The sequence below is a fragment of the Toxotes jaculatrix genome, chromosome 9 (genome assembly GCF_017976425.1).
Source record: "Toxotes jaculatrix isolate fToxJac2 chromosome 9, fToxJac2.pri, whole genome shotgun sequence".
Lineage (NCBI taxonomy): Eukaryota > Metazoa > Chordata > Actinopteri > Toxotidae > Toxotes > Toxotes jaculatrix.
In genome coordinates this window covers 11,919,979-11,932,934 of record NC_054402.1, presented here as the reverse complement: position 1 = coordinate 11,932,934, position 12,956 = coordinate 11,919,979, and the positions used below count along the sequence as shown (strand labels likewise).

The 12,956-nt window shown below is 42.6% G+C and overlaps 1 protein-coding gene across 2 annotated transcripts in view; it reads right to left on the bottom strand.

Annotated features, from left to right (window-relative positions):
* Positions 1 to 12,956, bottom strand: part of rsrc1 (arginine/serine-rich coiled-coil 1) — a 109,454-nt gene that overhangs the window by 54,355 nt on the left and 42,143 nt on the right. For both annotated transcript variants that reach the window (XM_041045538.1, XM_041045539.1), the window contains exon 6: positions 3,275 to 3,326. In XM_041045538.1, the coding sequence (XP_040901472.1) occupies positions 3,275 to 3,326 (52 nt within the window). The remainder of the gene's footprint in view (positions 1 to 3,274; positions 3,327 to 12,956) is intronic.

The window sequence follows — 12,956 nt, the reverse complement described above, 5'->3', positions numbered from 1 at the left end:
GACCCTTGGCCCTCAGGTCCTTAGTGGGTGTTCTGCAAACACTCTCTATTGATGTGTGGATAAGGAGAGGCCCGCTGCTGTGCACACCGCTCATGCTCATTTGAGTGGAAATGGACACCACTATGAAAAGAGCCAAGAACCAAGCAAGCAGCTGAAAAGAAAAGAGTATAATACACATGTAAGGGTGTCATAGTTGCCGTGTGTGTGTGTGTGTGTGTGTGTGTGTGTGTGTGAATGTGTGAATGGATGTATGTATGAGGGAATGAAAGTATTTTCTTTAGTGAGTGCTTTGGTTCTCAAAGTAGGAGGACTGCTACAGAACACTTATATTTGTGATGTATTTGAGTAAAGAATAAAGAAGGTAGAGAATAACAACACATGTACTAGTGAGAAACATTGTCTGTCTGTAGGTGCTCACTCTCAAGTCTAGAGGACAAATCAGAAAAAGAGCAGAACCAAACATACAGAGGCTGCGACATAGTCAGGACACCACTGCTTTTCACCACGAAACACAATAATACCATCCAACGAAATCCATCCTCCTCTTTCATTATAAACTGCGCAGGAGATCTCCCTGCAACCTGGCAAGTGCATGATGGGAGAAGGTACCCTGAGCAGGCACAAGGAGTAAAGAACAAAATGAGCTAATCAAAGAAATGAAAGAATGAGCAAAAAAAAAAAACAAATACTTTATGCTGCGCATTAAATTCAGAAACACAGCTGTTCTCAAAACTCTCTAAATGCGTTTTTTGACAGCAAACAGCTTTGAAAATATCTCAGAATTAATGATAAATACTGTGATTAATATTAATATCTTAATTTAAAATGTGTGCATTTTATATATATTTATCTATTATATAGCTATTACAGCAATAATAAGAATTGGTTTTATTAAGTCGTAAATAAGAATTATTTTAAGTTACAAGCAATGAAATTGTGAAGATTGTCTTATTATTGATGAAATGAATAAATGAGTTTGTCTTGGAAATATGGCATGTAGTGTGTGTGTGAGTGTGTGTGCGCGCATGTGTGTGTGTTTGATATGTAGGCCAAGCAGGAAGTGACCCATAAACATATCCATCCAGCTCTTTCATTGGGGGCCAGTGTTGCCCTCCTCCTCTCACCTCCTCATCCCTCTCAACACACACACAGACACACACGCACACACAGACACACACTCAAACTCAAAGCCCCCAGTGAGCGCTAAGCAGGCCAGCGGGCCAGCCGAGGGGGCTCATTACAGGTCCACAGAGCCCCCCAACACAAAGGCCTGAGCCGCTTTAGCCATGGGATGATCTGCTCTCTACTGACTAGAGAGAGTCCATAGACGGACAAAAGGAGGGAGAGAGGGAGGGGATGGGAGAGAAAGAGGTGGAAGAGCGCAGAGAGGAGGAGAGGAGAGGAGAGCCGCGGGCTTTAAGGATGTCAGGAGACCCCGAGAGAGAAAGCCTGGCGGGCGCTCAGAGAGGAACGGAGGGAAGGAGGAGGAGGAGGAGGCTTAAGCTCCACGGCTACGTCAGGACATTAACATTCACACAACCTCCCAACATCTGCTGCTTCCTTCTCGCCCTCCATCCCTCCCTCTTTCCATCCGTATCTCACTCTGTCCGCTAACAGCCCTGGAACAAAGACAGTAAGACGGAGAGTGATGGGACAGATAGACGGAAAGGGACATGAGAAAAGAAAATCTAGAAAATAAGTAGAGATGTGAGATGGATCAATTTCCAAGATTTGGCAGCAAGGGACTTAGCAGCCGCAGGGTGAGAGGAAAAAACAGATACCCCTAATATTTGTAATTATGCAAACATGAGAGAGTTACTCACAAAACTGAGGAGAGGCATCAAAAAACCAGGCAGAAATAACATAATAAATCAATCCACGTATAAGATATAAACTTATTTATTAAGTTTTTGATTTTATTCATATTTTACTGTAGGCAGTTATTAGCAATATGATCACGAGCACCCGAAGGCCTGATACAGGCCAACCAGGGCTCTCTGGTGAAGACAGTCTTTGACTGAGCCATAAACCTGTTCTTTTGGAAGCCTCCAGGAAAGAGAGGAAAACCAGAGACATGTCCAGCACATTAAACCCTCTCCTCTAGCCCTGCGTCTGGCCCTGGGCCTGCGTCTGCGCCAGTCTGGCACACTGCACTCAAAGCCACATGCTCAATTTTATGATGCCTCACCACTATTAGTACAACATTAGCCTGGAGGGGGCGGAGCAGGCGATGTGGGGTGTCTGACAGCCCTAGAAAGCATATTTGAGCAAAGGAAAACTTTCATTGTTCTAAATCGATTGTGAAACAAAAGTTAAATTGTCCCCACTCCAAAACAATCTCAAAATCCCCATGTAAGATAAGATAAACTATGCAGAGTCAATTCAAAGAATGATAAAGTACGTAAAATATGCTTCACAGAGTTCAAATCAGTGAAATCACAGCAGGGGATTGCAGTGTTGTTCTTCGGCCTACAGTAAGGCTGAACAAGTCTTAAGTGAGGTAAGTGTGCGGCTGCTGGGTGCTTTATAGATGATGTATAGATGCCTGGTTCTTTCATATATTTCCTGTGGTGAAATTAGAGCCCTGTTCTGAAGTGCCGGGCCGTGTAAGTGTGTGTGTGTGTGTGTGTGTGTGTGTGTATGACTGTAAACATGAAGACATCTTTCTCCACAGTCAATCTCTGCCTGTCACATCTGGCTCGCAACTCTACCCCTCGAATACACACTGGAATATATACACCGCGTGCATGGTGACATCTATGACTTATGTACTTGGAGGAGTGTTTGAAATTAAGCTGCAGTGAATATGGGCCCAGAAGCACTCAAAGCAGAGAGCGGGAGTGTGTGTGTGTGTGTGTGTGTATGCATTTGTCTGTGGGTGTGTGTGTGTGTGTGATTGTGGTGGTGTGTGTTAGGAGGGGTGCTCAGAGTCTGTGTGTGGGAAAACAACCATGAAACCCATCGAGGTTCACAATGGAGTGTACATATAAAACTGTGGCTCATTCCCAACATGTCATTGGTGGTGGTAAAAAAAAAAAAAAAATTATATTGTAAATATTTGACTAAAAAAGTGTACTGAGAGAAACGGCCCATCTCTACCTAGAAAGTGATGGTGCCTATAGACTGAGGCCACTCTACACAGTATTCTCACACACTGCCTGCAAGTCAGCACCCCTGAATGACTGAGTGACCACAATTGGAAAGTGTGAGGTCCACGGCACTTGTTCTGAGCCACACTGTGATAAAAAGAGAAACAGATTTATCCTCCACTTACCTGCAGCCTGCAGGACCATATGCATTCGAACTTTAGCCTGCTCTGCTGGAGTCTGCAGAAGAGTGAAGAGAAGGAGACAAATTAAAAAGAAATTGAGTCAACAAAAATATTGTGATATTTTAACTGGCTCTGACACAGAGTTTCTGATTTGTACTGGTCAGAGGTCAAGGGCGGCTACTGAATAGAGCCAGAAGCTTGTTTGGGTCCATGTGTTGCTTGAGGGCACATTAAGCAGCACAGACACTTGTTAATTCAAAGGCTTTCTAAATGGTCCTCTTAAAGGATGATCTATCAGTTTACTTTGTCACCCTGCTGCCTGAGATATCACAAAGGACAGTTCATGACAGCAGACAGCTTCCACACTAACACAAGTTTATCTATGTAATCCAGCTCTAAAACCGGTGTCCCTTAGGCTGAAATATATTTTACCCATGATAATCTTTAACTGCAACCATTAGAGCGAATGTTCCTTTAAACTGTCCTCATGGAGCACCAGGGGGACAACTTTGCCGAGCTACTAGTCTAGTCGTCTGTAAAAACCCTGCTAGTGAAAAACAGAAAGCAACAACATCTCTGACACACCAGGGAGAATCAATGAGGAAGAGATGAAGAGAAATTTAGAGACAAAGAGAGACAGAGAGAGAGAAGGGAGAGGAGAAGAGAGAAAACAAAAGCTGCTGTAACAAGTCTTTGGAGAGTTGGATAAGAGGGCACAGAGAGCACATTTTACAAAGATCACAGCCAGAGACTCAACATATTCCCCTTCCCATCATGTGTGTGTCTACGTATGTGTGTGTGTATGTGCATCAGAAATGCTTAACGGGCATGAAAGGGGGGAGGGCCTTATGCTTTGACAGCTGTATTGGGAGGCGCAGCCCTTTTTCCTGACATGCCCTCAAAAAGGCCTTGCTGTAATTCCAATATCACTGCTATTAGATTTGAGGGTCTTAATTGTCAAGGAAGAATGATGGCTACAACAGGGCATGGAGCTATAAAAGGCGAGCTCGCTGCAGATTGCTCTCGGAGGTTTTTCGGCGCTGCCGTGGCACAGCGGCCCTCGTTACCATGCAGCGGCGGAGACTGTGTGTAGGATTAGAGAGAAATTAAATGCTAATGGGGATGGGATCTGAATCCGCTGCCTGGGAGCATCATTTAGACGACAGGGCCGGGGCGTCGCTGACAGGCAGCGCTTCCTCCCTCCTCCTCCTCCTCCTCCTCCTCCACAGATAACCCGGCTCTTCCTCCCACCATTCCTCCTCCTGGCTCCCCACCCAAAGCAAAAAATCTGATTTATCAAACTGTAAACTTGTCACTATGTAAAAACGTCACTTTTCGGTGGCAGTCAGGGAAATATAATGACCCCCTTTAATGTAGCGATGTCAGGGTGCTGTATCCTAGATGGAACACACATCAAGGCACTGCACAGACACAGACTGACACACACTTAATGCAACATGGTGTGTGGGTGTGTGTATGTGTGTGTGTGTGTACCCCCTGTAGCAGGTGACATAGCGGATCATGCTCACACTGACTCGCAATGCTCGACAGCTGAAATTACCAATCACTATTATGCCGGAGAAGAGGAAGAACACTTGAGGCCTTCACCCACACACCGACGTATACACACACACGCTTTCCATCCCCCTTCATGAAGAACTGATTAGGGCACATTTCAGTCTATTTCTTCTTGCTTTTTGGCATCTTTGCCTTTACATGAACAGTTTCATGGCAAATTGCGGGATTACATGCCACAAAATAAAAGTCCCGGGTAGGATTTTAACCCATTTAAACGGTACAAGGCTTAGTCTGCTGAACAATTAGAACGACACAGAAATCAGTCGTGGTAAAACCAGTCATTTAAAGCAATAACACATCAGAGCTTCACTAACCTGTGTGTGCTGTGCAATCATCTTAGTTACAGTTTATTACGACGCCCCCTCAGTAATTACATTAGCATTTGTTTACATTGGCCTTGAGGCATGTGTTAAGTCCATGCATCCTAAACACTCTCTCTCTCTCTCTCTCTCTCTCTCTCTCTCTCTCTCACACACACACACACACACACACACACACGCTACTCCCAGTTCTTTAAGGCTGATATAACTGAATCACACAAGATGGGATGCTGCAGCCGCACCGTCTGTCGCTGCTGAAACTTTCAAACAACTTGATATTCTTTAAAACACTCATCAGCCATTACCACTATTTCATTTCACCTGTAAATGGAAAAACACCTGCTTTAACATGAATAATTGGAGTCAAGTTTTAATAGAGAGTATCACAGTAGCTTTTTGCAGTGAGTGACTACACACCAAATTACACAGGATTATTTTCTTTTCTGATTAATCTGCAGATCATTTTTCAATTAATCAATTAATCCTTTTGTTTGTAAAATGTCAGAGGATAGTGAAAAGTTCTGTAATGATTTCTCAGGACCCATGGTGATGTCTTTTTCTTTTTTTTTCTCTTTTTTGTCAAGAAATATATTAAGTTTACTACACAGAATATTCACCATATTTGCTTGAAAAATGACTAAAACACTGATTTGATTGTAAAAATACCTCATTTATCATTTGATAAACTGATTAATTGATGAATTGCTACAGCTCTATACTCTTTAAATAAAAGCAGAAAAGAGAGGGAAAAAAATTAGGACAAGTGCGTGCTTCCTGCCTACAGAACTAAATGGACCCTGAAACAGGCTAATTAATATCAAATTATCAACACAAGTAATGACAAAGGCACTCAGAAGTCAGCTCGCAACTAAGCAAACAAATGCAAAATGATACAGAACCCACACACAAGCACACACGTGGCATTTCATGTTTTTGCTTCCCGACAAACTCTCTGTTTTCCACTCTAATTCGCACATGCACGCCTGCTTCCTCTGTGTGTAATTCATTAGTAAACAATAAAAAGGCGTTAATTGTGCTCCCCAGAGGCAGATCTGTGTTCCCCCCACTGGGAGAGAGGCACCCGCTGCATCTGATGTAGCTTCGCCCCACAATTAGAACTGTGCCTTTTCGACACACACAAACAAACATGAGACACCAGGAGAAGAACTCTGTGTGTGTGTGTGTGTGTGTGAGATTAGGGGGAGTAAAGTGAAGTGTGTGTTGGAAATAAGCAGCGCTTTCCTTACAGGGGCTTTAGATGATCACACTGTATGGAAACGAGGGAAATAGGCACGGATGGCGGGGGGACAAAATACAAGACAAAGAAAGTTTTTTTTTTTTTTTTTCAAAGCCCAGGAAATACAGCAGACAAAGAGAGGGAAAGTGTGAAGAAGAGGGTAGATGAGGAACAAATTAGAAGTTGACAAAGAAGAACAACACATAGAGGTGACCGAAGACAGACAGGATGAGACACAGCCATCGAGAGATAGTTTTGGAAAGTAAAAACGTTGAGACTTTTATTGTTTAAACGGTGGTGTGTTACATGGTAAACGGTTCAGTTCTACTCACGAAAAGTGAGAGAAAGTTTTGTAAAGAATGCGAAAGAGCCTGTTAAAGAATTTCAAATCCTCACCTGGGCAGTCGCTGCCACTATGAGACCAGCACTTCATCTGGAGCAAACTAGCATCTTACATATTGCCCCCTGTCGGAATATCTAGCAATGAGTATTTCAGTTTTTCTGGGCCCATGTACGGTGCAGGTGCATGTATTTTTCCTCTCTCTCTCTCTCTCTCTCTCTCTCTCTCTCTCTCTCTCTCTCTCTCTCTCTCTCTCTCTCTCTCTCTCTCTCTCTCTCTCCCTCTCCCTCTCTCTGGAGGTGTAAAAGAATATGCTTTTATAAACATCCTCCTTTTCAAGTAGCTGTCATAGAAGAATCTGCTATTACTGAGCTATTATTGCCAAGCACTGATACCCACACCCGCTTTACTCAGGCTAACTCACTCACGCCCTAAATGTGACAGGAAGTTCAGTATACTCACGGCAGGCCTCCAGCTTGCTGGCTTACCTCACCACAGTGACGACAGACACACTGAGACACGCTTGGCTGAGCCTAAGTGCCCAGCGTCTGTCCCATTAGTCAAAAATAAACACGTCCCATTAGAAAAATAAATAACCCTCGTCCCACTTGGTAAAAACAATGGCATACTGTGTATAATGAGGTACTGCATGCAGCAATTTTTATCTATTTGTAGTCATGCTCTGGTTCAAGGGACTATTATTATTATTTTTGTTGGGCCTGAGGCCGAGCAGACAAAGCAAAGTATGGTGGGTCAGCAGATGAATAAATGCCTGTTAGTGCAGATACACAGAGAGGTCAAACATAGGTCAGATGGGCCGTCTCTGACCAGACTGTGGTCAGATGGTTGGACTAGAGTCTCACTAAATGATTTACTCCCTCTTTCAGACCACACAACAACCACAGTCAATTTATGGCTGACTAGAGACGGACAGGAGAAGAACAGAAAAGAATAAAACTCCATTGCTGCATTGATACAAAGACTTTAAAAAAAAAAAAGAGAAATGTTGAAGAGCAACACATGAACACACTTCCCTGCTTTAACTCACTTTTGCTGTTAGTAATCCTCTCCTGACATAATCTGTCTATCCATTCGTTTTATATATTCATAATAACCACATTCAGTTCATGTCACTCTACTAAGTTAAGTGAGAAATAAACAAGAACTGAGAAAGGGAGGAAGAGACCAATGGGAGAGGGAGGGAAAATGAAGCAATGAGGAGGTAGACAGAGACTGTGGGTCAGAGAGAGAGAGTGAAGCACTGCTGGTCTGCTGATGATTAGTTGAGCTCTGGCATCGGCAGACACAGTAAACCATCATCTCCTGGCAGCTCCAAGGAGCAGCAGCCGGTGCAGCTCATCACATCTCTACTACAACTCCACCACTTAACGTGAGATGTTTGTCACTGTGTGCAAAATTTTTTGTAGTTTGATTTAATATATTCTATTAAATCAAAGTTTTTGGAAGACTACCACCGAAAGTGACAACATAAGAACAAAAAGTGTAGTTTATGGTGCAGTTTTGAATGATAAAAGACTGACTTCCAGCAGTCAAAAGGTATTATCTCGTTCTAAACTTGCACTCATTAATGATTATTTATAGAATAAATATAGCTGCTTTAGCTAAATTTGCTATTTAAGATTTACCAGGGGCAGTCACATATTCCTCCACTGCTCAGTGATTTACCTGCTCACAGTCCTTTATAATCCTCAAATTTAATTTCGACTTCAAAGAGAGAGGGTAGTCCCAGATAACCAATAACAAAAAAGATTTTGTGTCATTTTAAACATTCATCTCCTACATAATTTTGACAAACTTAGCCACATACTACTTAGGATTATTAGTTTTAAAGCTACTACAAGTTCTCATTTCCTCAGTGCTTAGATAAGACAAATTACTTACAATCTCGCAAAAATGGTTCATGACCAAGTGTTAGCATGAGGAAGAAAAAAACCCAGACTGGTGCCTTTGTCTGTGTCTTAGCTTCTGTATATGTGTCTATGTGCTCTTTGTCAAGGAAACTTACAGAAAAGTCAGTCTCCCAAAAACATGTAAGTTTGAATAAAAATCAACAACATCCTGGCTTCAGACAAACTCTGAGACCCTTTGTCATATGTTATCCCATTTTTCCTGCTTCCAATATCCTACTGAAGAAGTAAAGAATCTGAATAAACTCACTTGACAGTCTTGAAAAAAAATCTTGAGAAAAAAAAAGGGGGGGGGGGGGGCGTCATCAGTCCATCTACTGTGACATAAATCTTAATTGCACCACTTTAACCATTATTATCTGTCAATAAACAGTTCCAATAGACAGACACACACACACTCACACACCACCCAGCTCAGCAAACTCTCTTTATGCTCAATATTCATCTCATTATGTTTTTAAAGTCTTCATCTGTTTCCATTTTCTTTCATTTGTTGCATTTCGCTCAGGCTTCCTCTGCATCTCCTCTTCTTCCTCCTCTCCCCCCCGTCCTCCCACCGTCCCCCAAAACAACAAACACACAGATATATCCCACACCCAAAAGAGGACAGGGGAAAACAGAGCCCCTAGAAAATGCAATATTTCTGTTTTTAATATCGAGGTCTATAAGATCAGGGCAGAGATGGGTTCCATGGCAATATGTTTATTTATATATTTTATAAGGAGTGGGGAAAAAAATCTGCCTATCAGTGTATGTATTTGGGGGGCCTGGGCCACTGCATCTAAGCTCATCTTATATGAAAAATAATGTTGTGTATGGCTATACTTTTATATATAATGGCAATATGGGATCAGGGCTCTTTTACAATGTGCCATACTTCAGGCTAGGGCTAACAGCATTTTATGGCCCGCCAGCAGTTCATCTTCATGTCTCAGGCAGGCAGGAGCACTGCATAATAATGTCGTTTCCTGCCCCCAAATGCTATTTCACAGGCCGGGGCTCATTTCTCAAACTTCACCACTTTTACAATTTCCCAAACTTTTATTCCCGTCATTATTACCAACAAGATTTCATTACGTATTTAGAATGTAAACAAGTCTGAGTAATGACACTCCCCCGTCTCCCTGGAATCATTCCCGCTGATGGCTCTGCTGCTATCTCGGGCGCGTGAATTCATACAGACACACAAGTAGAAAAACACACACACTGAAACATGCACGTGCATACAGATACACAAAAGCCCATGCACTGCGGTTTGCCCACATGCAACCATACAGAAAGCAGGCATACATACACTCGCATAAACTGCCCCAGCCAAGATACAACTCAAAGGCAGTAATTTAGTACCCCATGTGCATGTGTGCGCGCGCGCGTGTGTGTTCATCCATGTATGTGTTCCCGATAAAAGGGGGGTAGGTGGTGGGGGTGAAGGGGGGAGAAGGAGAGAGTTTTATACTCAACTCACATAAATCATGTAGAAGAAAAATGAGCAAATGTGCAGGCTAACTCATCTTCTCCCCATCCGGAGAAAATGAAATTCACTGGAATACCTATCAAAACTGCAATCATCCAGAGATAATATCTTCTTTGGTCTATCTGCACTTTCCGATTTAATTTCCTCCATGCCCTTGACATCCAGCGATACCATTAAGATGAAGCACATACAGTAAGGGAGTAGTTCTCACGTTTTGATATATGAGATCTCCGCTCTTAATGTAATATCATCATTTGAAAATTAATGCAATCTTTCTTTTGTTTGGGGGGGGGGGGGGGGTGTTTGGAAACACTCATGGAGTGAGCCGTGATGAGACAGACAGCAAGATGGGGAGCAAGACAGTGATGCGGACACATGAAAAGGATACACAGAAAAACAAGTGATATGCGAGAAAGGAGGGAAAAGACGCAGGGATACTTTGAACTCCCCCCCCCTCCTTCGTGCCAGAATGACATGCAATTACGTCTGGGCCTGCCCCAAGTCAGAGGTCACTCAAATTACTCCATCATTTAGCCGCGCCGTCGAGATGAGAGAGAGAGAGAGAGAGAGAAAGAGACCCCCTCCCCTCCACCTAAGCTCCCACATTCTCCCCACCCCCGCCACCACATCAAATATCATGAAATCATTAGTGTAATAAGCATGGAAATCTGTTTGCCGATTATCAACACCCCCCCACCCCCCCCACCCCTCGTATATCTGTTCCAGAATCTCGCTCTCTGGCTGTTTTCACCTCTTTATCCTATGCAATCATATTAGAGAAGAAGAAAGACAGACTGAGACAAAGAAATATAAAGAAAGACAGAGAGATACATACAAAGATAAAGAGAAAGTGTTTGATTAGACAATTAAAGCTTGACAACACAGACAAAGACAGAATAAAGAAAAGGAATAATTAAATATCTTCTCTGAACTCTCCTCAACTTCTTGCATTTTACACTAAGACAGCTCGAGGTCATCTCACTGCCATGTTCAGTGATGCTGGGTTAGTCACATTCTTGGTGTGAGATTGCTGTCCTGACTACAGCTGCTGGTCCCTATCTGTCAGTAGGCCAACCCAGTTATTTGCCTCAGTAAACTCTTCAACTCTCCAAGGGACACTCGGACGACATCAGCCGTCCCTGAAGCCAGCCATGTGTACAACCGTCTGGCGACGCATACGCAAAAGCAACCCCCCAAGTTCCAATGGTACCTTTTAGGAAAAGACACACAAGTAACACGCAGAATCCGTGCTGATTGTGCATAAACCTGTACAGAGGTAATAAAATCAGCTCAATAAAATCAAAAAAGTCTACTTCTCATGACCATTAAAACTATCTGGGACCACTTGAGGAGAGTTTAGCCCACTTTGCTGAGGGTGAAGCAGGGTGATGTATCTCCAGTTCACTTTATCCAGTTCATAAATTATTTTAACGTCCAGATGACTATGAGATTGCTGTAATTAATTATTATTATAACTATTAACACCCAACAATTCAGCTGATTGCGTGAACCAAACGTGTGGGCAAGAAATCTGTTTTTAATTCTGAGATCTGCAGAATGACCTAAAAAATTCTATTTAAACATGAATGAAAATTATGGTCTCAACTAAACCTACAACTTTAGACTGACCTTTAAACTGCCCCTTCCTTCCTTCTAACATCACGTCTTATTCAAACTCCCATCTCCAGAACAATGACGTATCTCCCTCTCTACCCTGTTCTTCCTCTACCCCTCTCTTCTCTTATCCTTCCCGGACAGTGTGTGTGTGGTGGAACGATGGGTACAGCTGCTGGTTGAGCCAATAATCCTGATGAGGCTGATTCCTCATGTATCGATTGAGCTGCTGGCTTTCTTCTACTTCGCTCTAAGAAGCTGTGCATCTGGACTGATTAGCCGCTGTAGGCCACCTCTTTCACCATCGCTCCATTTCTCCCAGAGCAAGTAATCGTCCAATTCAAACTGAGGTGCTTGTGTGTGTGTATATGTGTGTGTGTTCTTGAGCGTATGCTTAGATGTGTGTGTGTGTGTGTGTGTTTGTGTGTGTACGAAAACAGAAACTAACGCAGAGCACTGGGAGCAATTAACTTCAGTCTTTTTCTCTGCATTGCTACTGATCGTGTGATTCAGTCAATCTGCTGAAATGCGAAAACAAAACAAACATGAACAATAAAACAAACCTCAGACCACATAAATCTTAATTGCCCACCTAATTACTGCACCAGTCATTCACTCATACTGTTAACTTAACAGGAGGAGGTAATGTCAGTATTCATCATGAAAAATCAAGCGCCAGAATAATTTAAACAGAAGCTCGATTGTCACATCAGTGTGAAAATTTGGCAGATATTTTGTTTGTTATGCGTAAACAATGGAACAGTTATGGACAACCACTGCAAAGGGAATTAAAATTAGATTTAGAATTAATATTAGGAAGTAATTATTATTTATAAAAACATAAAGGCACAGACTAGTAACACCATGTTAAGAGTCAATGTAGTTGCACTAATCTTGAGAGCAGTACATCAACAGCAAGTCATAAACGTCTGTTTAGAAATCTACGGGAATATTTGTGAGGTATAGAGGGAAACAACATTTCGAACAGCCCTGCAACTCCACCTCAGAGGGAGAGACGAGCTCCATTATTTACTGTTTTCTGTCCCGAATCGTAATCAGAGTCTTGCACTCCCCAGGCAGCTGACAACTGGGGTGCAATCTCCCCATAAGCATAAACACACCCATAAATTCAAACACTCAGTATTCAGGTATTCAAATTCCATAGACATATATACAAAAAAAAAGGCACTGGTA